The following is a 23,815-nucleotide window of genomic DNA, read 5'->3' as shown; positions in this document are numbered from 1 at the left end:
GGCTGGAGGGCAGAGATTCCGCCCAGGAATCCCCAACACCCCCATCCACAGGCTGGGGCTCGGGAGCCTCGTTAATGGGCTCCATTTCCCAGGAACGGGAAGACTCCCTGGCGGGCTACTGTCCTCCTGGCTGCTGTTCATATTCCACTCCTGGGGTCGTGGAGGGCAGTGACTGAGGGTGCCCCGGCCAGGGTTCTGGTGGTCGCGGCTGTACCCACAGCAGAGAGGGAGGCATGTCCATCCTTTAGTGCAGCTGGCTGCTGGGGGGCCTGGCATGGGAGTGTGAGAGGCCCAGGGGGTAATGGATTAAAAAGCAAAATAAGGGCTTCACTGGTGGCGCAGTGGTTAAGAATCCACCTGCCAATGCAGGGGACATGGGTTCGAGCCCTGATCTGGGAAGATATCACATGCCGCAGAGCAACTAAGCCCATGCGCCACAACTACTGAGCCTGCACTCTAGAGCCCGCAAGCCACAACTACTGAGCCCGTGGGCCACAACTACTGAAGCCCACGCACCACAACTACTGAAGCCTGCGTGCCTAGAGCCTGTGCTCTGCAACAAAGAGAAGCCACGACATGAAAGGCCCGCGCACTGCAACGAAGAGCAGCCCCCGCTCACCACAACTAGAGAAAGCCCGCACGCAGCAACAAAGACCCAACGCAGCCAAAAATAAATAAATAAAATAAATTAATTTTTTAAAAAAAGGTTTAAAAGGCAAAATAAAACAAATAGAACCAACCAAGCAACCAACCAAAACCAAAAACCAAAACCAAAAAAAAAATCTATCCCTGGCCGGGAGGGATAAGTTAAGAGGTTGGGATTAACAGATACACATTACTATACATAAAACAGATAAACAACAAGGACCTACTGTATAGCACAGGGAACTATACTCAATATTTTGTAATAACCTGTATGGGAAAAGAATCTGAAAAAGAATATATATATATATATATATATAAAAAAATCACTTTGCTGTACACCAGAAACTAATACAACATTTTAAATCAACTATATTTCAATAAAAAAATCTATCCCTTCAAACTTAGAACCCTGCATCTTAAATTCTTAAAACTTAATAATCATAATCTCAGCTATATTTCTGAGCTATATGCTGTTTACATCATCTCATTTAATCCTCTTTTACTTTTATCATGGTAAAATACACATACCTTAAAGTTTACCATTTTAAAAGGTACAGTTCAGTGACATTTAATATATTCACAGCGTTGTGCGCAAGCGTCAAATTCCAGAACAACTTCTTCACCCTAAAGGGAAACTCCATACCCAATAAGCAGTCACTCCTCCCAACCCCCCAGCCCCTGGCAACCACAGATCTGCTCTGGACCTTTTGTGTAAATGGAATCCTGCATCCCGATGATTGTAAAAGTACACAAAGTCAGCTAGGGATTAGGGCGGGGATATCTTTTTAGTGGGGGGAGGGGGGAGGGGGGCAGTATTCAGTTTACCACAGTTTCACTGGGGGAGAAAAATGTCTCTAAAGCAGATAGTGATGACAGCCCCAGACCCTGATTATGTCTATGTAGGGCCATATCGGATTATTTGGAAGGACACACACTAGATTGGTAACTTGGTCACCTGGGGTGGGGGTGAGGGCAAGGATGGGGGAGATAAAGTCACCCTTGAGGCCCCAGGGGACTGACTTGCTCCTTCATGTTCAGTCACAACAAAGAGTAGGCGGCTGTGTCTACGTCGTGCCCAGGGGTCTCTAAAGAAAGAGAACTTATGAATGTGAGCAGGCTACACGTGGCTCCCAGCGTGGGCCACACACCGGCTGTGCAACTTGGGTAAAGCCACTTAACCTCTCAGAGCCTCAGTTTCTTCAAGCATAAAATGGGCGCATTTTACACATCTCCTAGGGTTGGAGGGAGAATTAAAGGGGGTATTGCTTGCCTGGCCCACAGTCGGCTGTCTTATCATCATGGCTCATCCTCTTCTCCAGGCTGGGAGGAAAGCTGCTGGGTGTTAATATACTCTGCTCTAGCGAGGCCTCGGTCCTCAAGGCTGACGGGGAAGAAGTGTCGCCCATCACTAGAAGGTGAGTTTCTGCAGCAGTGCCCGGCACACAGTAGGACCTCGTTACATATTTGTGGATGGAAAGACTGTGGGGGCTTCCGGGATTTGGGTTAGTCACTGCCGCCACTGGGCTGACCTGGGGGTGCTCCTCCCTGTTAGCACAGGTGGTGGCCCTGGATGCGGGGACAGAGCCGAAGGGCTCTAGGATCCAGTTGCCCCTGTGATGCCAACCTGGGAGCCTCGGAGGGGCCTACTCGCCACAAGCCAGGGGTGAGCCCAAGGGTTCAGCTGTATTCTGAACAGGCATGGGGCTGAGAGTAGGGGAGACAGACAGCTACAGAGCACCCCTGAGACCCAGAGCCCAGCCTGCAGAAGAGTCAGAAGTGGCCAGCCAGCTGTACACACCCCCAGAATTCCAGATGCCAGCACCTCAGGGACCCGGGTCCCTTCCCCCCATGACCCCAGGAGTCCCACACCACCTACGACCACAGGTCCATTTTCTGAGTCCTAGGTCTTCCAGCAAGCCTCAGCCACGGGCCGCTGGCTAATCTGGCAGAAGCCTGGGGCGATCTGGGGAAGTGGGGACAGAACAGAGGGAGACTTCCGAGGGCCTCGCATGCCCAACTCAGAGGAGACCCGTCCTGAAGAAGGCCCTGCTCGGCCTCTGCTGCCCCCTGGTGGCTGGAGACCAGCTGGCCCCAGGCTTCCGGCCCAGCCCAGTGCCACTGGGTAGCGCTGAGGGCTGGGAGGGGGAGGCGGCTGTAACCCAAAATGCTCGCATACCTGGTGTACCCGTATCCACACACCTGCCCAGATAAAGCAATCCACGTGCACATGCAAATAACCTTGCGTGCGTGTGTGCACGGATGTGCACATCCCACGTACACACACAGGTCCCCTACACACCAACCCCAGCTACATCCGCCTGAGACGTACACGCCCACACGTGTGCACATGAACCCACGAGGGCCACCCAAACACAAACGATCGCGATGAGATTCGTGTCTTTTTTTTTTAAACATTTTCATGGGCTATATGTTCACAAAGCTTTTAGTGTTTCCTGACCTCCATCATTCAAAAACTACTGCCATGATTTCTGCCTTCTCTGCACATGCTTTAGACTGTTACTTACTTAACCTTTTAAACCGACTCGCTTTTTTTACTTAAATGTATTTTAAAAGGGAACTCCATATCTCCACTTTAAGTAGAAAAATACACTTATCTAATACACTGAAAAGTAACACGGTTATTAAAATAAGGGACAAACCCTCTAGATTTGGTTCTGCACACCCACCCCAGGGCACGTTTGCCACCTTTGGAGAACACTGCGTTATTCTGAGCCTCATGGCCCCTGTGGGGTGGACAGAGCAGTTTTTTATGTCCTAGGGGTCTATGTCTTGGATGAGGGAGCAGGGGCTCAGCCTGGAGAGGCCCCAGGGCTCAAACCAGCTCTCCTGCCCTTGCACCCTCTGCCCTTCCCTAGGGACGACCGCTCTGGCCTCATCCTGCCAACACCTCCCTGTCTGTCTCCAGCACCACCTATATGCGGGTCTCCCAGTCAGCCCACACCAGGACTCTTACCCTCTGCAGCTCCCTGCAGCCCTCAGCCAACCCAGCCCCTAGTCCTCCCTGACCCCAAATCCTCCCACCTGCCTTCTGTCGTCACTGGCACTCTCCTCCATGCCCTCAGCTCCTTGCTCTGACCCTGGATTTGAGGCCTTCCCCGCAGGTTCTCAGTGAGCAGTCCTCCCTCCTATACCCCTTGTGTGTAAATCGTTTCTCCTCCCTTCCCCTCATCCTGGAAAACTCCAGCTCCTTGAACTATAATCCATCAGACCATAGTGTTCCCTCCCTTATGACTCCTCCAATGGACCCCATCTCACTTTGACTAGAACCCACATTCCTTACGATGGCCTAGAAGGTCCTATATGATCTGTCCCCCCACTTTTGGATCCCTTCACCCACCACCCCCTTCACTCAACTTCAGCCGCCTGCCACCTTCTAAGGCATTGGCTATGCTGACCTTGTTCCTACCTTAGGACCTTTGCACTCGCCTTTCTACTTGGAAGACCCTTCCCCAAATCTTTGCTTGGTTTGCTTCAGCTCATCATTCCGGTGTCACCTCCTCAGAGGCCTTCCCTGACCACTGTCTAACCACTTGTCCTCCCCCAAACCCACTGCTAACTAGTGTCCCCCATCCCATTATTCTCTTTTCTTTCTATGTTTTTTCCCCAGTACTTGTCATTTTATGTCCACTTGTTTCCTTCTTTAGTCTCTGTCATCCTGCCAGGATGTAAGCTCCATGAGGGCAGGAACACCCGGCACCAGGAAGGTCCTGAGTGCGTAACTGTGAGTGTCGACCCCGTGACACGTGCCTGCCTGTGTGCTCTTCAGCCAGCTGTGTGGCAGGGAACGCAAGCTCCTGCCATGCCTGAGTACCACAGGCATCAGAGCGTCCGAGTCAGCTGCTGCCGGGCCACTGGGTACCACTGCGGGCAAAGCCACTCTTGGATGTGTCACGTCGGAGACAGCTAGCCCCACCTCACTTCCTGCTCCCTGCACCGTTATATCCCACCCCTGCCACCCTAAGGACGTGCTTCCAGCGGAGGCTGCCTCTTCCCATTTCCCCAAGGCTGCCCAGCTCACTTCTGGAATGGGAAACCTTCTTTGTGAGGCACAGAGCAAAGCCTTATACCTTCTCTGGAGCTGCCCCCATATGCCTTTGGTCTCAAGCAGAGCCGGGGGGCGCCTGATTCTGAACAAGGGACACAGCCTGCCTGGCAGCAACCCCACTGGTCAGTGTGGTGCACCAGGCTGAGGAGCAGGACTCCTAACCTCCAGAGCTGGGGCCCTTTAGCAGTCAGGGCTCTAGCAGAGAAACAGAACCCATAGGAGATTATTTGCTTGTTTCTGTCTTTCAAGAAATGGGCTTACATGATTGTAGAGGCTGGCTAGGTGAGTCTGACATTGCAGGGCAGGCCGGCAGGCTGGAAACTCTTGAGAAGAAGCTGATACTGCCACCCGCGGCCTTAACGGCTTCGTCCTCTGGAAACCTCAATTTGTCTCTTCAGATCTTTCAGCTAGCTGGATGAGGCCAACTCAGATGCAGAGGATAATCTCCTTTACTTAAAGTCTACGGATTGTAGATGTTAATCACATCTGCAAAATAACCTCCCGGCAACACCTAGATTAGTGTTTGATTGAATGACTAGGCCTAGCCCAGTTCACCTTTTATCAGCTTGCTACCCAGGCACACGTCCTTAAACCACACTTAATCTCCAGATAAAGAAAATAACAAAGACTTGCTTCCATCTAATGTGATGCAACTATCCTGTCTATAACCCAAAACACACAGATCCTTTCCCCAGAAGAGAATGCCAAGTCCTTGGGTGACAGTTACTCTTCTCTATGAGATCCTGTAACCTAAATCCTGTGATGTAGGGACTTCCCTGGTGGTCCAGTGGTTAAGACTCTGTGCTTCCACTGCAGGCGGCAGGGGAAATATGATCCCGCAGGCTGCGTGGCCAAAGAAGAAAGATCCCGTTATGTAAAGTTAACTATTATTAATTCATCTTATGTTACATGATAAGGATATAAGGGAAGAAGACAAAAAGATTCACTTTATACTTACTATGTATCTATACAAGTTTGTGTATGAAGATAAACAGCACAAGATGATGAATTACATGAAAATTACAAGATGATTCATGATAATTACAGGCCTCATTTCTGCAACTGGTCACATAGATGTAGCTGGTCTTTACAACTATTTTCTTCCACTACCCATTCCACACCCTCAGGAAGCACCTCAGCTGGTCATGGTTGCTGGGGTGTCCCAAACCTTCATTCCTGAAGAGTCAGGGCCATTAGTAGTTCTGCCTTAATTGCATTTTCCATCGACTTTAAGGCAGGGTAGCCTTAGGGATCTCCTGTATTCTGCACATCTTCTTCCTTAATTGTATAGTAGCAGCCCGATTTCCTCTTGGTAGTCGGGGTCAGTCACCCCAGCCAATAGGATGACTCCCTTCTCTGCCTGATGACTTGGAGGCTTAAGGAGCCCAAAGTGGCTGGTAGCTGTCTGAACTTCCAGTTCAATGACATCAATGTTGTGTCTCCGGAAAGCACTTCTCCCTGTTGTGGGGTGAATTGCGTCCCCCCAGGTTCACGTCCATCCAGAACCCTGGGATGACCTTATTTGGAAATAGAGTCTTTGCAGATGTAAATCCAATGGCTCAGTAGTTACTCAAAAGGAAAGGGATTATCTGCAGAGGATGGCAGGACTTTGCCCCCAAATCCTAAGGGCCTCCACTGTGATTCATCTGTAGGGACCTGTCGCAAGCTCCAGACAGCATCCCTGCCTGCCCCCGCCTCTTCAAGCACCAGGAGAGCTGCTGGATCCTGTGGCCCAAGTGGCAGAGCAGCACACACAGCAGCCTGGACCTGGTGCAAGTCTTTCTCTTGTTCTGGGCCCCACTCAAAATAGGCAGCTTTTCAGGTCACTTGGTAAATGGGTCAGAGTGACACACCCAGAGAGGTCCAATATCCAGAGAGGCCAACTAGGTGTTGTGCCTGGTTTTTTGGCTGCAGGAGGGGCCAGATGCAATAACTTATCCTTCACTGAAAAAACAGGTATCTTGACACGCACCCAACCAGTGCATCGCTAGAAATTTCACTGAGATGGAAGGCCCCTGACTTTTGGTGAAATTTATTTCCGACCATCGACGATGCAAATGTCTTACCAGTATATCTATAGTTACTACTTCTTGTTCTCTAGATGGAATCTGCATATATCATCGATGTTAAACCTGTGGGATATTTTGTGGAAGGGAAAGGTGATCAAGATACCTGCAGACCAAATTATAATGACATCAAGCTGGAGAGCTGATCTACCCGAGGCAGGACAGTGAAGGTGTACTGCTGGTCTGGCCAGCTGAAAGCAAACTGCTTTTCGTGGTCTTTACTAACAGGTACTGAGAAAAGAGCACTTGCCAGATCAGTAGCTGCAAACCAGGAGCCAGGGGATGTGTTAATTTGCTCAAGTAATGAAACCACATCTGGAAGAGCCACCACCTCCGATCATCAGTTTATGATCATCCACTGTCATCTTCCACGATCCATCTGTCTTCTGCCCAGACAGAACGGGGGTTGAATGGAGATGTGGGAGTGGCCACCCCTGCATCTCTCAAGTCCTTGATGGTGGCGCTGATCTCTGCAGTCCCTCCAGGGATGCGGTATTGCTTTTCATTTACCATTTTCCTAGGTAGAGGCAGCCCTAATAGGTTGCAATTGGCCTTTCCCACCGTAATAGCCCTCACTCCACACGTGAGGGAACCAATGTGGGGATTCTGCCCGTTGCTAAGTACAGGCACACCCCGGAGATACCGCGGGTTTGGTTGCAGTCCACTGCAATAAAGCGAATATCGCAATAAAGTGAGTCATATGAACTTTTTTTGGTTTCCTAGTGCCTGTAAAAGTTATGTTTACACTATACCATAGTCTATTAAGTGTGGAATAACATTATGTCTAATAGAACAATGTACGTACCTTAATTTAAAAATACTGTATTGCTAAAGAATGCTAATCATCATCTGAGCCTTCAGCGAGTCATCATCTTTTTGCTGGTGGAGGATTTGAAATATTGAGAGATTCACCAAAATCTGACACAGAGACACGAAGTGAGCAAATGCTGCTGGAAGAATGGTCCTGATAGACTTGCTCAGCGCAGGGTTGCCACAAACCTTCAATCTGCAAAAAAAACACAGTTATCTGCGAAGTACAATAAAGTGAAGCACAGTAAAACAAGATGTGCCTGTGTGTCTATTTCAACTATACATCCTGGAACTGGGGACATAACCACAAGATGGGTTCAGGGACCCACTGGACCTACTGTGAGATGGACCTGACCTCCATAAGTTTCTACTCTTTTTTTTTTTTTAATTGATCATTTTTAAAAAAATTTATTTTTGGCTGCCTTGGGTCTTTGTTACTGAGTGCAGGCTTTCTCTAGTTGCGGCGAGCGGGGGCTACTCTTCGTTGAGGTGCGCGTGCTTCTCATTGCGGTGGCTTCTCTTGTTGCGGAGATCGGGCTCTAGGTGGGAGGGCTTCAGTAGTTGTGGCTCACAGGCCCTAGAGCGCAGGCTCAGTAGTTGTGGCGCACGGGGTTAGTTGCTCCGTGGCATGTGGGATCCTCCTGGACCAGGGCTCGAACCCGTGTCCCCTACATTGGCAGGCAGATTCTCAACGACTGCTCCACCAGGGAAGCCCCATAAGTTTCTACTCTTGACTGGCGGACCACAGTCACGTTTTGGGTCTCCTTGAATTACTTTTAGTTTAGAGGCTGTGTCCAGCCATCCCCCCAAAGTCTGATTATTTCCTTTTCCCCAATGCACAGTCACCTTGATAAGAAGCTTCAGGTTCCTTTAGGGGAAGGCTGGGCAAAACAGTGTAAATTTTTTCAGTGTTGCAGGGTCCTTCCTCAAGGAGACTTGCCCCCCTTCATTCGAGGGTTTCTGGGTCTGGAAACTGTCTCAGGTCCGGGAACTGATGGAGAAGCTGATTCCGTTTGAGTGATTCAACTGAGATTTCTGTTCACTTCTGCTTACACAGATCAAGAATTCAGTTAGCCTGCCCCCATTTCTTTCTTTCCAAGGGATACCATGATCAACTGGCCAATGCCCTAGGTCTCTGCAAGTCCAATGATTCTATTTCTTTTTAGACTCCGCTGGTACCATAATGACATCCACCACAGCCACCTTATCTCTGGTGATTTAAGTTCTACCACTTGGCCCCTGCCACCCAGGAATCCGATTATCCCTATTGCATTTAAGGATCCTAGTTCAGTAACTGTTGTTCCCACTGTAATTTCTGACCTACAAAGAAGAATGACCACAGAGCTCTGCAATGACGCTGGGCTCCCCTCACAAATTTATTTCTCAGTCGTGGTGAAAGGTGTGTCTCTGGACCCTCGCAGGGTGGGTGAGCAGGTCTGACATGATAAACCCACTCCGATGGACTTCCCTGGTGGTCCAGTGGGTAAGACGCCGCGCTACCAATGCAGGGGGCCCGGGTTCGATCCCTGGTGGGGGAACTAGATCCCACAGCCATGCCACAAGTAAGAATCCTCATGCTGCAACTAAAAGATCGTGTGTGTTGCAATGAAGATCCCCCGTGCCATAACTAAGAACCGGCGCAGCCAAAATAAATATTAAAAAAAAAAAAAATCCACTCTAACATTCCAATCTTCCTAAGATTCAGAATACCTTCCGCTACAGTTCCCTAAAGCAATCCTGGCACTTCAACTTCATTGAGTGTAGGCCACCTGTTAGACTATGTTTCAGCCAACTAAACTATCAGTGTCCTTCCTCACTCTTCATGCTAAAACAGTAAACGCAGAATCTCTGCTTAGTGCATCCACGTTAATAAATTCAGCCTGACCCAACTCAATGTTGCTTCCACCACTAACCCACACCCATTAATATCCATTCCCACGCACCCCCCCGAGATCTGTCTGTATAAATTGGAAAAATCATGCAGCTCTTTCAGTGTGTAGCAAAAAGCTGTTCACTCCTTGAGGCCTGCTGGGACTTGAGTCTGGTTATAGGTCTAGAAGCAAAGAGAGGTGGGGTGGGCATAGGTCCTGAGAAGAATCAGCAGCATCTCTCAAGGTAACTACACCGGGGAGGCCACTACAGTTTCTTCTGACAAAGGGCTAACTTCCTTAGAAATGGGTAAAATAGCTACTTCTGACAAAGATGACCTGTAATCTCTCCCTCTCAGTCAGACTATAGATCCGCATGGCTTCTGATACCCTCCCTGGCCACATAAAGAATATTTATCTCCATTGTTCATTATGGATGTATGCCATCACTTCTCACCATGCATCTGTTTGCTGCTTAGAATGCCAAACAAGGTGTTGATTAATAGTAACAACTGCATTTCCCCAACCGTGGCACACCATTCAGTCATGGGCAGGTTCATAGAACAGAGGGGCCCGCAGACCACATACCCTCCTTCAAAAGTACATCAGCATATTAAAGGCCCCGGGAATCCTGCAGTGAAGAAACCCACCAACTGGAATCAACCTGGTTTCCAAATTTACTTTATCATGGGCTCATTTTCTGGAGTGTTTCTTCTACAGAACTAGGATTCTAGTTCTTGGAAAATGCAAACTTAAAAAGCTACTATGGCTTGAGCTAACATTTGGAAATTTTTTGGTTTGTGCTTTTAGCTTTTTAATTGCTACTTAACAACAGAGACCCCAACCAATAATTTCCTAAGTATTAACAGTGATACATAGTACATCCTTATGCTATATTTAGTAACTGTTGTGGAAGCACTGTTATTTCTGCCATGTCACCCACCCAACAGCGCTCTTAAGCCTTGGCTCTTGTCTGAAGGTTCTTCTCTTGTATTAGTGGGGCTTGGGACAACCTGAACCCTTGTCAGCTGTCCTCAGGAGCACCAACCATCCTGGAACTATTTTGGGCTGGTGGAATCTGGAGTTGAATCGATGCAACCTGACACCACAGGGAGAGAGGCCCCACTCCTTCAGAAACAGGAGCTGGGCACTGCCAGCTGCCTGGGGCTCCAGGCCCCTCTTCCAAAGGATGACGCCCCTTGCTCTGCAAAACGATAGGATTTTCCACCCAACAGTTTTAAAAGGCCTTCGTATCAACTCTTAATGACCACTTTCATCAATCCAGCTTCATGGCAGGAGGGAAGTCTCATCTCTGCACTCTTGCTTCTGCTGTGACCCTTCTCTCTCCAGCTCCTCAGGCGTTTTCTGTCACCTACTTCCTCACTTGTAAAACTACAAAACCTCTAGTCTCAAGTCACTTCTTCCTTCAAGCAAACATTGCCTTCATAACTCATCAATAATCACTGCCTCCTGACTGACCATTCCTTTGTTCTGGAGGTCTGGTATTATCTGAAACTCTATGCCATTTCACGTCTTACGTAATTATCTTAGTTGGCTTTTTAAAGCACGACCATACATAAAACAGCTTTGTATCCACCCAGCACCTGGCTATGAATTGTTCAGTGAATGTTTATTTGATGTCAATGTGTCCAGTCACAATTCATTCAAATGATCGTGACCATGACACAAGAAGCTCATTATACTTTGCCCAAAACAACACTCCCAGGCCGTCAGCATTCTACTTACAGCATCACTCATGTTAAAAATTACACAGGGCTTCCCTGGTGGTGCAGTGGTTGAGAGTCTGCCTGCCGATGCAGTGGACACAGGTTCGTGCCCCGGTCCGGGAAGATCCCACATGCCGCGGAGCGGCTGGGCCCGTGAGCCATGGCTGCTGAGCCTGCGCGTCCGGAGCCTGTGCTTCGCAACGGGAGAGGCCACAACAATGAGAGGCCCGCACACCGCAAAAAAAAAAAAAAAAGTACACAGCACTTTGCTTTTCAGATTAGTCTCAAAAATAATACTTAAAAGAAGGACTAAAGTCCAAAAGTAAGCTCAGCATGACACGTGAGCAGGTGAAAGGTACTTAATGCCATTAACTTTAAATCGTGGGAATTTAACTCTGATGGGTTACAACATAAGCTAGTACTGTTTAAATCAGGAAATGGGGGGCAAACACAAGCATAATCTTAGTAAATTAAAACTTTCGTGGCCTTACCCTATCTTCTTCATCAGTACAAACAGTCCTTTAATAAAAAGAAGCACAATATTCAGGTTACTCAAAAATCAGCAACTCAGCTGTTGACCATCCAGGGATGATGGAAACGGAGTAAACTGGAAAGATGACAGGAGTCTCTGCCAGGGTCATTCATAGTAAAACTTTATTGAACAGAAAACCCAGCAAAGGTTTTCACCTCTGCAAAGCTCCTCTTGGTTTAAAGTAAAGCACGCATTTTAAAAAGCAATTATACATAAGTCTTTCCTAGAAAAGTCCTGCTAAAACATGTCTAGCAATTTCATTGATTATATAAAGTAGTACACTTAGTGTAATTTAAACATTCCAACAGGAATCAAATCGTACCAGCAGAACCGTTTCTGCATCTATGACATCTATGTACAAACACACATGCAGACACACACATCTGGAAAAGTTCCTCAGGCATAAACATGCGACACTAATGCCTTCTACTTACAATGTCTATTAAACTACAACAATATATATTAAAGCTCTTCAGAATAAAGATATGAGAAGCCTTAGGCATTTTTTGTTCATCAATTTGTATCATGGCTTCACGTCTTACTTTCTGCCTTTGCAGAATCGCAAAAGCATATCATCCTCTTTGTTGATTCTTTTACTAATTCTGTGCTGTCGCCACATCCAGGTAAGGAAATCTAGCCAGAACCAGATGATCCAGTCCACGCCTGCCAAAGCCTCTAGCAGCCAGAGAGCAAACACCATCAGTTTGCTATGGCTGGGGGACCTTCTGGAAGAAGAGAGGCAAAGAAAGTCTTGAAGACGAGCCAGGCTGTGCTCATAAATGAAGGACTGGTCTGCTCCTCATCCACTACGTCTCTGTCTGGAGGGAGGCGGTTGGGGTCTGCAATTTCAGGATCAGGGTCTTCCTACAGGTAATAAAACACAAGGAGAAAAGAGGACAGTGACAAACACCCAATGATGTCAGTAAAGGGCAGAGTGGCTCCCTGGACCCTTGCCCCATAAGCCAAGCCAGGCAGGCAGGACCCCAGGGACGACACCCCGGCTGGACGGAGCTCCTTCTCCAGCCTCCGTAGCACAACTGTGCTGGAACATTCTCATAGTTTTCGATATTCCTGGCAGCAAGTATCAGATCAAATGAAGTACTGTAACTAGATCTTCAACTATTATTAAACTAGTAATTAAGTTAGCCACTTCATTAAATGTGGGTATTTTTCTAATTCTGGCAGTGTCCCGAGTTAAAGAAAACTAAAACTAAAAAAAACGAAAACACAGGATTCTAAAAACAGATTCGAGGGTGACACTTTATATTAAAAAGAATATCCTTTAGGATTATGCATTAAACTGCCTTATAAAAATTCTATTTCTTTTTTTAAATATTTATTTATTTGGCAGTGATGGGTGTTAGTTGCAGCACGTGGGATCTTTGTTGCTGCATGCAGGATATTTTAGTTGCAGCATGTGGGATCTAGTTCCCTGACCGGGGATCGAACCCAGGCCCCCTGTACTGGCAGCACAGAGTCTTAGCCACTGGACCACCAGGGAAGTCCCTAAAAATTCTATTTCTGTATGTTATTTTCCAGGAAATCTATTCTGTGAGACAGGCTTATGTTCCTAATCCTTAATTAGAATAACTCTCCATTAGCAGTTTCCATGGTATAACATATTATTGAGAATGAACACTAAAAAGAGTGAGTTTAAAAAAAAATTACATATATATGCCAAAATGCAAATTGCCACATGACCAAAATACCTGCTGGATTTTATGACACAATGTTTTAAAAACAGCTAATGCTATAAGAATAAATTTGAAAAAAATCTTGAAATACTGAGCCTAATAAAATGGTACACCACAAGGTGTCTAAAGATTAAGGACTCGAGAGCCCGGTGTTTCACACCGAGATCGCCGGGCTCCAGCAGAAGCTCCATACCTGGAAGTTATTGTTGGGGTCCTGATTTGCAGCTTCCTGAGGAGGACCATCATTCGGGAAGTTCTGAACTGGCCTCTGTCGAAATGGAAACCACCCGACATGATGCCTTCAAAGGAAGCATATAAAGTCCATCTTAGTGAACATCAGAGTGACATGTATTCAAGAATTTAAGGGTCCTCTCAGTGAGATGAGGTCCCCCTTGCTCCCCTCCTCTCATCAGAGCAGAACCTGATTAGAAGCTCGCAGCCAGGCCCATCTACAGAGACATTCCACCACACCAGCTCCTAGACTTTCTCACTGGCCTGTCAGGTTCTCGACAGGCACTATGGAAACTAGGCTTTATGCATTATCATGTGCCCAGCAACATAAACAGCACCTGACACATAGTATGTGCTCAATAAATACTTCTTCATCTGACCTAAACCTTAGACACGAAAACCTGAACAGAGGGGAAAGGGGAAATACATACACAGCCGTGACTATATGTAATAACATACTAATAAGACCTAGATTTGGTCACCTACATATATGATTCTAGAGACTATAGAATTTAAAGAATTAACTAAAAGTTGCATCTGAAAAATCCAATTAAACCCAAGTCTTGAAGCAAATATGACAAAATATAACAATGATTAATACTGGATATGAGTACTTAATGCATTATTCTAAATATTTCTTTTTTAAGATTTTTAAAAACTAAAATAAAAATCCATTTTTCCTATAGAGGAAAAATTTCTTCTGTCAGTTTTCACCACATACAAGGACATATAACTCTAGGCCAGGGTTTCTGAACTTTGGTACTGCTGACATACCGGGCTGGATATTTACTGTGGGGCTGTCCTGGGCACCAGAGGATGTTTAACAGCTACCAACCAGATGCCAGCAGGACCACCCCCCTCGCTGTGACAGTCAAAAATGTCTCCAAACACCACCAAACGTCTTGGGGACGGGGGTAGAGGCAGATGCAAAACTACCCTGGTTGAGAACCACTGCTCTAAGCCATGGATAAAGCCAAATGCCAGGTCTGTGACGGATCTCTGGCCCTTCAGGACTATGCCACAGCCATTGCCTGACCTTTATCCTAGAAGGCAGCTGGAGCCTGATAAAAGACAAATATGTTCTTATTCAACACAAATACAATTTTCCTTTCCATGCCTCAGTATGGTTTTTATTGTGGTTCATGAGCCTGGCAGGTAACTTAACTAGAGGAAAAGAAGAGAATGTTGTTGCTGTATTAACACAGAATTAGTTGTGTTTTTGGCAATGCGTAACCAAGCCATCAATTCTTTGCATCGAAAATCCTGGAATGACATACTATTTAAATCCACCTCCTTAAATATTGACTGAGACTGCTCAAAAGAGCAAAGTCTGCACTTGGTTTGAGTCACCACATAGTGTAATCTGTAGTAAAGGGAAAAAAGGGAAAGCGAAATCATCTGCTTACAGGTACATAACGACGGTGGCCCCCATGACCATGAGGAATCTGCTCAGGGAAGAGTAGAAGTAGAGGATACTAAGAAAAACGGAAAACGTAGCTGCTGAATAGGTCCAATCCAACCAATCTCGATTTATCTCATCATCTTCTTCCACAATAGGGCCACCCTGTGCATTCATCCGCAAATTCTGATTGGCCCCAGGATTAACCACCACTTGAGGAGCAGCGTTCTGATTGGCGGGCTGGTTTTCAGCTGGAAACTGGTTGTGGATAGGGGCTGGAGCAGGCGCAGAGACCACAGGTATCTCTTGTGCACTTGGCGAGGGGACAAAAGCCCCTGACGCAGCAGTGGCTGCTAAGCTAAAATAAAAATGACAGAGGCAAATACTGTTGAGAGCAAGGCACCATGAAGACTTGTTCTCATAAGCTCGTTTACGCAGGGATCTTTTACTATTAAGTAGCCATACACAAACTTGATTTTTCTTTAACTTAGTGAAGAACTTCTTTTCTAATAGTCATATCTATAAATGTCTTTTCTACTCCTAAGAGAAGGTGCTTGGTAAATTTCATCTGGAATTAAACACCAAGGCCACCATGAAAATATGGTGCAGTAGCAAATTAAGATTTTCATAAAATGCTAAAGATATCACAAATTGAAAAGAAAAAGAGGAAATAACATATTCTAAATAAAGTCATCAAACTACGGATCAGTCAGCAAACTATGCATCAATACACAAATCAGTAGTTATCATTTATACTCTATTCCACCCACAGAAAGGACTCTGCAGATAAGTGATGAAAACACACTCATCCCACCCATCCTAACTTTATGGGTAAGTTAGGCATTTTTGAGGGATGGGAGTTCCCTCAATTTCTGGGAGCCCTGGCCACACCCAGCACGTGAGGAAAGACTCACTACTGCATGTAGTACTGCCGTGCGTATATCTGCTGGAACCAGGAGAGCTGCAGCCACCCATAGGTTGTGTAGCCTGAGAAACCAGGCCCCAGGCCTTGGAACGCCGGCTGGGCAGCTTCAGGCCTATGAAAGATTTCAAAAAATGCTCTTTTTGAGTTGGTTTAGTATGAATAAATGAAAATTAAGTTTAAATTACAATCAGGAATTCAAAACAAAGAGACAGAAGACTGAGCTTTATGATAGTTACCTGTAGATTTCTGGGTGATGCACCTGTGTAACACAATCACAGGAAGTGCTGACAAAGCCCCCCTCCCATGGCCTGGATCCCGTGGGAAAACAAGAGCCCTCTGTCCAGCACTGGGGTCTCATGATGTCATCACCATGAGGTACAAACAAGCTGGACCCTTTCAGTCTAAGTGGATCCCCACCCTTATTTTAGACTTGCTGAGTCTCACTGAAGGTCTAAACCCCACTATTCATTCTTTAGGGAGCAGCTCTAAAAAGTCACACCTCTCCCAAAGTCTTTTCTGCAGGAAATACTCCTTTCCTCCCAATACCCATTTCTCCCTCACCCCTAGATCTGAACTATACGGGGAGCAGAGTTATGTGTGGCACCACCCATGCGTGCTCACTGACCACTTGTGCCTTGTAAGGCCTCCGGGCTGTTATCTCACGGGATCCCCAACAACCTTGTGGGGAGGGAGCTCTCCACCGCGCCATTTTACAGAGGGGAGCCCGAGTGCAGCTCAGGGAAGACAAAGGATCTGCACGTGGTCACTGAACCTGTAAGTAGTAGGGCTGGATTTGAGACCTGTTTGACACCAAACTCATGCCTCTATCATGTAGCGCAGCCTGGGGCAGGGTGTGTGTGGGAGTCATCTCTGGTTTTGTGAACTCTACACAGTGAACTTCTTTGGCATCACTTCACAAAATTCAAACTAACAGAACTGCAGAAAGATCAGGAGTTGTTATGTGGTCATCTCTGCTGGTCAACTCCTATCCTTAAACAAACTTACATGCACCAGCTGTCCAATAAATATTTGTTGGACGAAATCAAGTTTTATTATGGTAAAATTCATAGTCAGATATGAGCCTAAATTCTCAAATCGTATAGCCAGAAAAAGCGAAACAGTTTTAAGCGTTTCTATCCAATAATGAATTCAATTATCCACTTTATATGGTAGGTATGGAACTTAAACCAAATTCCATACCCAGAGTATTTCTAAAATTGTATTCTAATACAAATAGGTCTTGGTACGATACTGTTTTTGATCATTTAAAAAAGATACAGTACATGGAAATGAGAAAATAACAAAGTGCTTTTGTTAGCTCTGATGATGATGACACTGTAGATATGCAAAATAACTAAAAGGTTTTTAGAGTTATATCCTGAAGTATGTAGAAGTGAACTGACATAATGTCTGGGAATTACTTTTAAATACTTCACGAAAAAATCGGAAGCAGGAATAGATAAAGCAAGTACGGCAAAACTCTGATCATTATATGGAGATTCATTATACAGTTCCCTCTACTTTTGTGTATATTTGAAAACCTCCATTAAGAAAAAAACCAACTCTTCATTCCTCAAACACCTGACTTTATCAACAATCAGATATTAAAAACTACTAGGAAATGGTGGGCAGAGGACTCGGGGAGTAACAGAGTTTCAACTTGTAGTTAATAAACTGTTTTTTCCCATAGGATCTTTCGTAGTAAGGTGTTCTAAGAGCTGTGAAATCCGAACATCGCGGCATTTAGTCGCTTCTGGCTTTTGCGCTAAAGGAAAGCTCTAATTGCTCCTTTTCTCCTAGCACCACCGACACGGTACTTGGCAGAGCATTTCTCAAACAATCCCTTCACCTTTTGTCACCCACTGTTACGACAGACAAAGCACAAAGCCACCCGGCAAAGCAGCTGCACAGTGCTTACAACAGCTGCTTTTCTGCACCAGCACTAATTCCCTACCATGAGGTCAGCGCAATGTGAAGCACACCCACGTAGGAGGAGAAACGCCCAGATCTTCAGGACATGCACCTCCACTTTTTAGATGTTCCTAAAAGGCTATGTATTAAGAAAAGTTAAATACAGAAGAGATCTTTAAAGTGAAGCCCTTATAAGGCAAAATTTTGTCCATTTAAAAATTCTGTGACTATATAGTATAAACAGAGCTTATTCTTAAGTTGATGCAAATAATGCACATTCATGTTGTACAACCTGCTTCTTTATTACAACACTCACCTCGAGATATTCTCCCATCCAGAGGGAGAAGGGTTCCGAACAACCTCCCTTTGCCTTAAACCGTCACTTGAGGAATCCCCAGGAGACTGTCCCTGATTAAGACCAGCGGGCTGCTCTATGGATTCAGCAACCTAGATAAGTGTAACATGAACATGAGAACAAAAGGCCTGATGCAATTGTGTGAAATCAAGCTTCAAGGATTCTTTCTCTGTGAATGGCTTATGTCCCCAACCCTGACCTCTGAACTTGACAAAATCAAACAGATGCAATGTTACATGAATATTCTAAAATTTGTTCAACACAGTATCAATACAGATACTAAAAAAAAAATCCATATTTTTCCTAGAATAGCTATGCTGTAGTTTCACTAAAATCTCTCAATGAAGTTATCATTGGTGAGAAAGCTTCCTGTTAATGCTCTATACGTCTTTTTTTTCCTATACATCTTATGGTGTTAAATTTACTAAGAAATTAAATTTGACCAATAAGATTTATAAACACAACCCAGCCAGCAACCTAAAGAATTTCTTACACTATATTCAGATGTTTCAGGATGTACAGTTGTAATGCAAATTTAGAATGTATCACATTAGAATATTAATACTGTATATATATATTTAAAATAAATTTATTTATTTTTGTTTGGCTGCATTGGGTCTTTGTTGCTGCGCACGGGCTTTCTCTAGCTGAGGAAAGCAGGGGCTACTCTTCGTTGCAGTGTGCCGGCTTCTTATTGTCATGGCTACTCTTGTTGCAGAGCACGGGCTCTAGATGGGAGGGCTTCAGTAGTTGTGGCACATGGGCTCAGCAGCTGTGGCTCTCGGGTTCTAAAGCGCAGGCTCAGTAGTTGTGGCGCGGGGGGGCTTAGTTGCTCCGCGGCATGTGGGATCTTCCCGGACCAGGGATTGAACCCGTGTCCCCTGCATTGGCAGGTGGATTCTTAACCACTGTGCCACCAGGGAAGTCCCTTAATACCGTATATTTGAACTAACACTGTGAAATGAAAAATGAGGGATTTTGACCATCTAACATAAGCAAGTCTTAAGAGATCACTTGATTAAGACTGCGGCCTTTTCCTATCCAAACAAATAATCACAATGAAAATTTCCAAAGGAAATATAGTCATTTTTTACTCTTTATAAAAATCAATGTTGCCTTAGAAGAAATTTATTATGTGCTAAATTCATGACTGCCTTGCTAGTTCGGTGATCTGGATACACAGCCACTACAGATCAAATCAAATTCCAGAAAAGAGTGTACTGCAGAACTCCACTTGTCCACTACAACACTAATGGAATAGTCTACTACTATTATAGTGAACTCTCACTTGTATTGATAACAGTTTCTTATTCCTGATTCTCACTGGGGAAGAGACAAAATATTATATGATAAAAAGACTTAAGAGTTTTATCCAACTTCCTTTATTTTGACCTTGAGAGTCTGAATGACACCAACTGCTATCATCATGAAAAAGCAGACATACCTTTGCGCTGGCTTCTGGCATTTTGGAAGGACTCTTCACACTGCACACCAGATGCAAAACATGCCGGGTTTCCTGCTGAAAGTAATAAGGAGGTACTTTAGGACCTGAATTCAACCTTGTTAGTGCTCAAAAACATTCAAAAGTTAATATATTTAGTGATACCTTTGGAAGCAAGTCCCTGAGACACTGGTGATCCAACAACAGCTTCCCAGAATATATTAACCTCTGGTCTTCTGGATGCTTGTGGAAAGAAAGAGCAGCACAGATCAGCATTTCGCCCCCTCAAGTTCCCAACATTGAAGAAACTGTTGTATACAAATAATTTAAACGTGTGTTTTTCCCAGCATCATAGGAAAACATTTTTCCAAAGGCTCCATATACAAAACTTTTACTTAGGAAGTACTTAACTTTAAACTGATCTCTAACATGCAAACAAATTTAAGACGGCAAACTACCTCCAGTCCACAAAACCTATGGCAGGCTACCTGACTTCTTAACTCCCAGGGAAATTGCTTTCTGCCACAAAAAGCACAAATCTGGGGCTCCTACAGCAACGAACTTCAAAACTCAAAGTTTGGTCTCAGAGAAAACTCAAAGTCAGCCTTCCCTAAAACCACCTAGCATTGTCCCAAGATAACATGAAGCAATTCTAAACTTAAGCCCTCAAAGAGACTTTTCCCAACATACAAATGCAGCTAAAGAGATGGTGTGTGGTAACATTCCACACCACAACCCTATATTTACCATGCTTATTTTAAGGGGGAAAGTCTAAAATTCACTTGTCCAAGGTCACCTGCTGCTAAAGAGTCAAGATTCCGAACCCTCTACTCCATTCCAGTGATTTTAAAACCACAGTCGTGCCACACACTTTTATACAAATCTCACTTTTAAAATCCATTTTTAATTCCCTTAAAAACTGGACTTAAGGGACTTCCCTGGTGGCACAGTGGTTCAGAAGCCGCCTGCCAATGCAGGGGACACAGGTTCAAGCCCTGGTCCAGGAAGATCCCACAAGCCGCGGAGCAACTAAGCCCGTGCGCCCCCACTACTGAGCCTGCACTCTAGAGCCTGAGAACCACAACTACTGAGCCCATGTGCCACAACTACTGAAGCCCGCGCGCCTAGAGCCCGTGCTAGGCAACAAGAGAAGCCACCGCGATGAGAAGCCCACGCACTGCAACGAAGAGTAGCCCCCGCTCGCTGCAACTAGAGAAAGCCTGCGCACAGCAACAAAGACCCAACACAGCCAAACATAAATAAATAAAATTTAAAACTGGACTTAAATAATGGCTTCAAGTGATACATACCAAAGTCAGTACACCGGAGCTCACCAGCAACTTCTCAATCTACTCTTGCCAAAATAACCAATTATGCAAGATTTGGAACAAAGCTGCTCCTGCCAAGTAGCCCATGATTATAAAGCAAAAGCTGTTTAAAACTAACAAAAAATAACTGTACCTATTTATCTGCATAAATCAGGAGGTTTTTTTTTTTGGACACTGGGCAACTATAACAAACTGCAGAAATATACTGGATGCTGTGTTCATCATTGTTCTCACTGACTGAACTTCATATGTAAATGCTATAAACCTGGACTTGTAAATGTTATTGTATAGGTGGGGTCCTGCATTATATTAAAGAGTTTCACACTAGAAAAGGTTTGAAAACCACGGGTGCCCGTGATTTGAGGCCTGTTAAAGGCCTGAACCGACACTCTGCGTCTTTATCCAGAGGCTGATTTAAAAATATATATATTAAGCAAACAACTATTATAAAGTAAGGCTTCTCATATTAGAAAGCAAATGACGAATGTGCGCCAACCAAAATTTTTAAACACAAATATACAGACCTGAGAGACCTTTTATTTACAACTTTGGATCCTTGGACTTAATAGGAATGATGTTCCTCACCCAAGGAAGCCCTAAAGGAAAGCCCTCCTCCAAAACACCGCCTTTTACCAAATGACGCAACTAGAGGCTGCACGTGCTTCGCCAATTTGCGTACCTAATAGCCATTCTTGCAGCAGCACTGCCACCTGTTTCTTGGGAGCAGCTATGGTGAAACTGCAAATAGTGCCAAGGCGAATGCTAGAGGAATGGGAGCTTATTAAATAAATAAGCACATTTCAAAAGAACGACTCAGAAGGGAAACTCACTACCACATTCTTGACAATATGAAACAAAAACAACCTGACCCATGAGCTACAACCTGACACGTTGCAACACTTCAGATAAGAAAGAACAATTTCACAATCTTGTCCTGTCCTGATGCCCTCTCCTGTCTGATGCAGAATTATAGTTGTGGGCAGTAAAAAACACTGTTGACACTTACATAATATCAGAGTAGAAAGTAAACATAGGAAGGTCCAGCTCATAGCCTCCATCACGTGGTGGGGAGGGAGGGTGGCCCTAAGGGTGATGTTGACAGATATGTCAACCAAAACAAAGCAAGGAAGTCTCTGCAATTGAGGGACCAGAGTCTTAAAACCCAGACTCCAGGAGATTCCTTCCACCTATTTTCCTTCTAAATCATTTTCTACCGGAAAGTGCCCCGGGCTCCTCCCTGGGACTAAGCAAAGGCTGTGGAGTCCAGCTCACAGGGAGGGGAAGCGCCATGTCCTGTTCCTGGGTGTGGGGCCTTGAGTACACGCTGCCTGGGCGCTCACCAGGTTTCTCTAGCCACTGGCAAGGCCTTGGCCCCTGCCCTCACCTCTCTGCAATGAGAGGCTACATTCAGAAAACTCATTTCGCAGCACTTATGTTTCCTTATTCCTACCCATCGGATGCAATCCTAACGAGGAACACCCAGTCACTCCGACGTTTGGGGAAAATTGAGGCTTGGAGGGTGAAATGACTCACTCAAGGTCAAACTGCTGTTTCAGCGGCTTGGCTAAGGCTGGAAGCCAGATCTAGGGGACCGGGAAGGGGTCTGAAGAGGTATGGCGGGAGTGTGACAGCCGTTAGAGTTTGGGGACCTAGGACGCGAGGTGACAGGGGAAGGCGGCCCGTCAGGAAGGCGGGACGATGGCGGCCTAGAACGAGGAAGTGACAGCCTCTGGGCCACGTCAGAGAGCGCCTACGGCGGCAGGGCAGAAAGGGGGAGACCACAGGCCTGGGAGAGGGGACCTGGGGAGCACCAGGGGAAGGCCGGCGAAGCGAGAAGTTACAGGGAAAGGGGAGGAGGACGTGGCATCCCAAGGGGCACGCGAGGAGGGCTGCGAGGATGACAGCCGGGGTTAGGGGAGTGTTGGCAGCTGGAGCCGGGGGCTCCTCTCACCGGGCGCTCGGGGTAGACGCGGCTCAGATGGGCCTTGAGGCGGCTCACGCTCCAGCTGCGGTCGACGCTCAGCTCCAAGTCGCGGTGGCGCTGGTTGGGGCTCTTCACCAGGAGCGTGACGGGCTCGAGCTCCATGTCGACGGTGCTGTGGGCTCGGCGGCGCTCCCAGATGCCAGGCAGGAAGTGCCGCCGCCGCCACAACCTCCACAAAAACGGTTCGCTTCTCTGGGGCGCGCGCGCCCGTCTCGGGGACCTTTTATAGGAACCCCGCGCCCGGACTCTGCGGACAGAACCCTCTGTGGCTGCCACCCATTGGCTGGGGCGGAGAGCACTGCCCTAACGTGGCCCAATCGGCGCCCGGCTCCGTGGGCGGAAGGGCGGGCGGAGCACGTGGGAGCAGGCTGATGCAACCCGCCGCCGTGGCGTCACCCACAGGCGCGGCTGCGGCCCGGGACCCTGGGTTCGGCGGCTGTGCTGGGGTGCGCGCGGCCCACGCGGGGCCCCTCGGCCCTGAGACACTGGCTTGCTCCCCGGCTCGAGTTGCTCACGGCACTTTAGGGAGGGCAGACCCTGCCGACTCTCCGGTTTGGCAGCCTCTGCAAATTGTTTCCTCACAAAGAAGCAGCTCCGCCCTTTTGACACCAGCCCCATTTCCCCTTTCCCTTCCCCGGGTGGCCCGGGACGTCAGGCTCCCCCAGGGGAGGCTTCCCCACCCCCACCCCGGCCTCAGCTCAAAGAACTGCTGGGGGAGCCCCGTTTGCGAGCCCACATGGAAGGGCGACCCGACAAGCCTTAGAAGGGCCAGGAAGAAGGGAGATTCTTCCTGGGGTTCAGGATGCAGGAATCTGAGCCAATGTTGCCCCTTC

General features: G+C 46.6%; 1 protein-coding gene across 1 annotated transcript; it reads right to left on the bottom strand.

Moving 5' to 3' along the window:
- Window positions 1–11,814: 11,814 nt before the first annotated feature.
- HERPUD1 (homocysteine inducible ER protein with ubiquitin like domain 1) lies at window positions 11,815–23,193 on the bottom strand. The gene is made up of 8 exons (XM_082676295.1): window positions 22,950–23,193; window positions 19,836–19,913; window positions 19,674–19,748; window positions 18,191–18,321; window positions 15,953–16,075; window positions 15,046–15,396; window positions 13,602–13,707; window positions 11,815–12,578 (listed from the first exon to the last, which is right to left on the bottom strand). The coding sequence occupies exons 1-8, from the start codon at window positions 23,082–23,084 to the stop codon at window positions 12,414–12,416; spliced, it is 1,164 nt and encodes a 387-aa protein (XP_082532421.1). The 5' UTR covers window positions 23,085–23,193; the 3' UTR covers window positions 11,815–12,413.
- Between the last annotated feature and the right edge of the window lie 622 nt (window positions 23,194–23,815).

This window comes from Grampus griseus, assembly GCF_964374135.1.
Source record: "Grampus griseus genome assembly, chromosome: 19".
NCBI classification, from domain to species: Eukaryota; Metazoa; Chordata; class Mammalia; order Artiodactyla; family Delphinidae; genus Grampus; species Grampus griseus.
This window is presented reverse-complemented; position numbering and strand designations above follow the sequence as displayed.

Bases quoted from the DNA above. Each gene is read 5' to 3' on its own strand.
- HERPUD1 (XM_082676295.1), bottom strand. From the start codon at position 23,084: ATGGAGCTCGAGCCCGTCACGCTCCTGGTGAAGAGCCCCAACCAGCGC. The intron at 16,076-18,190 runs GTGAGTGTTGTA...AATCTTTCATAG, and splicing joins GGATGGGAGAATATCTCGAG to GCCTGAAGCTGCCCAGCCGG. The intron at 13,708-15,045 runs GTAAGCAGATGA...CTTCCTTTGAAG, and splicing joins GCCACCGTCGTTATGTACCT to GCATCATGTCGGGTGGTTTC.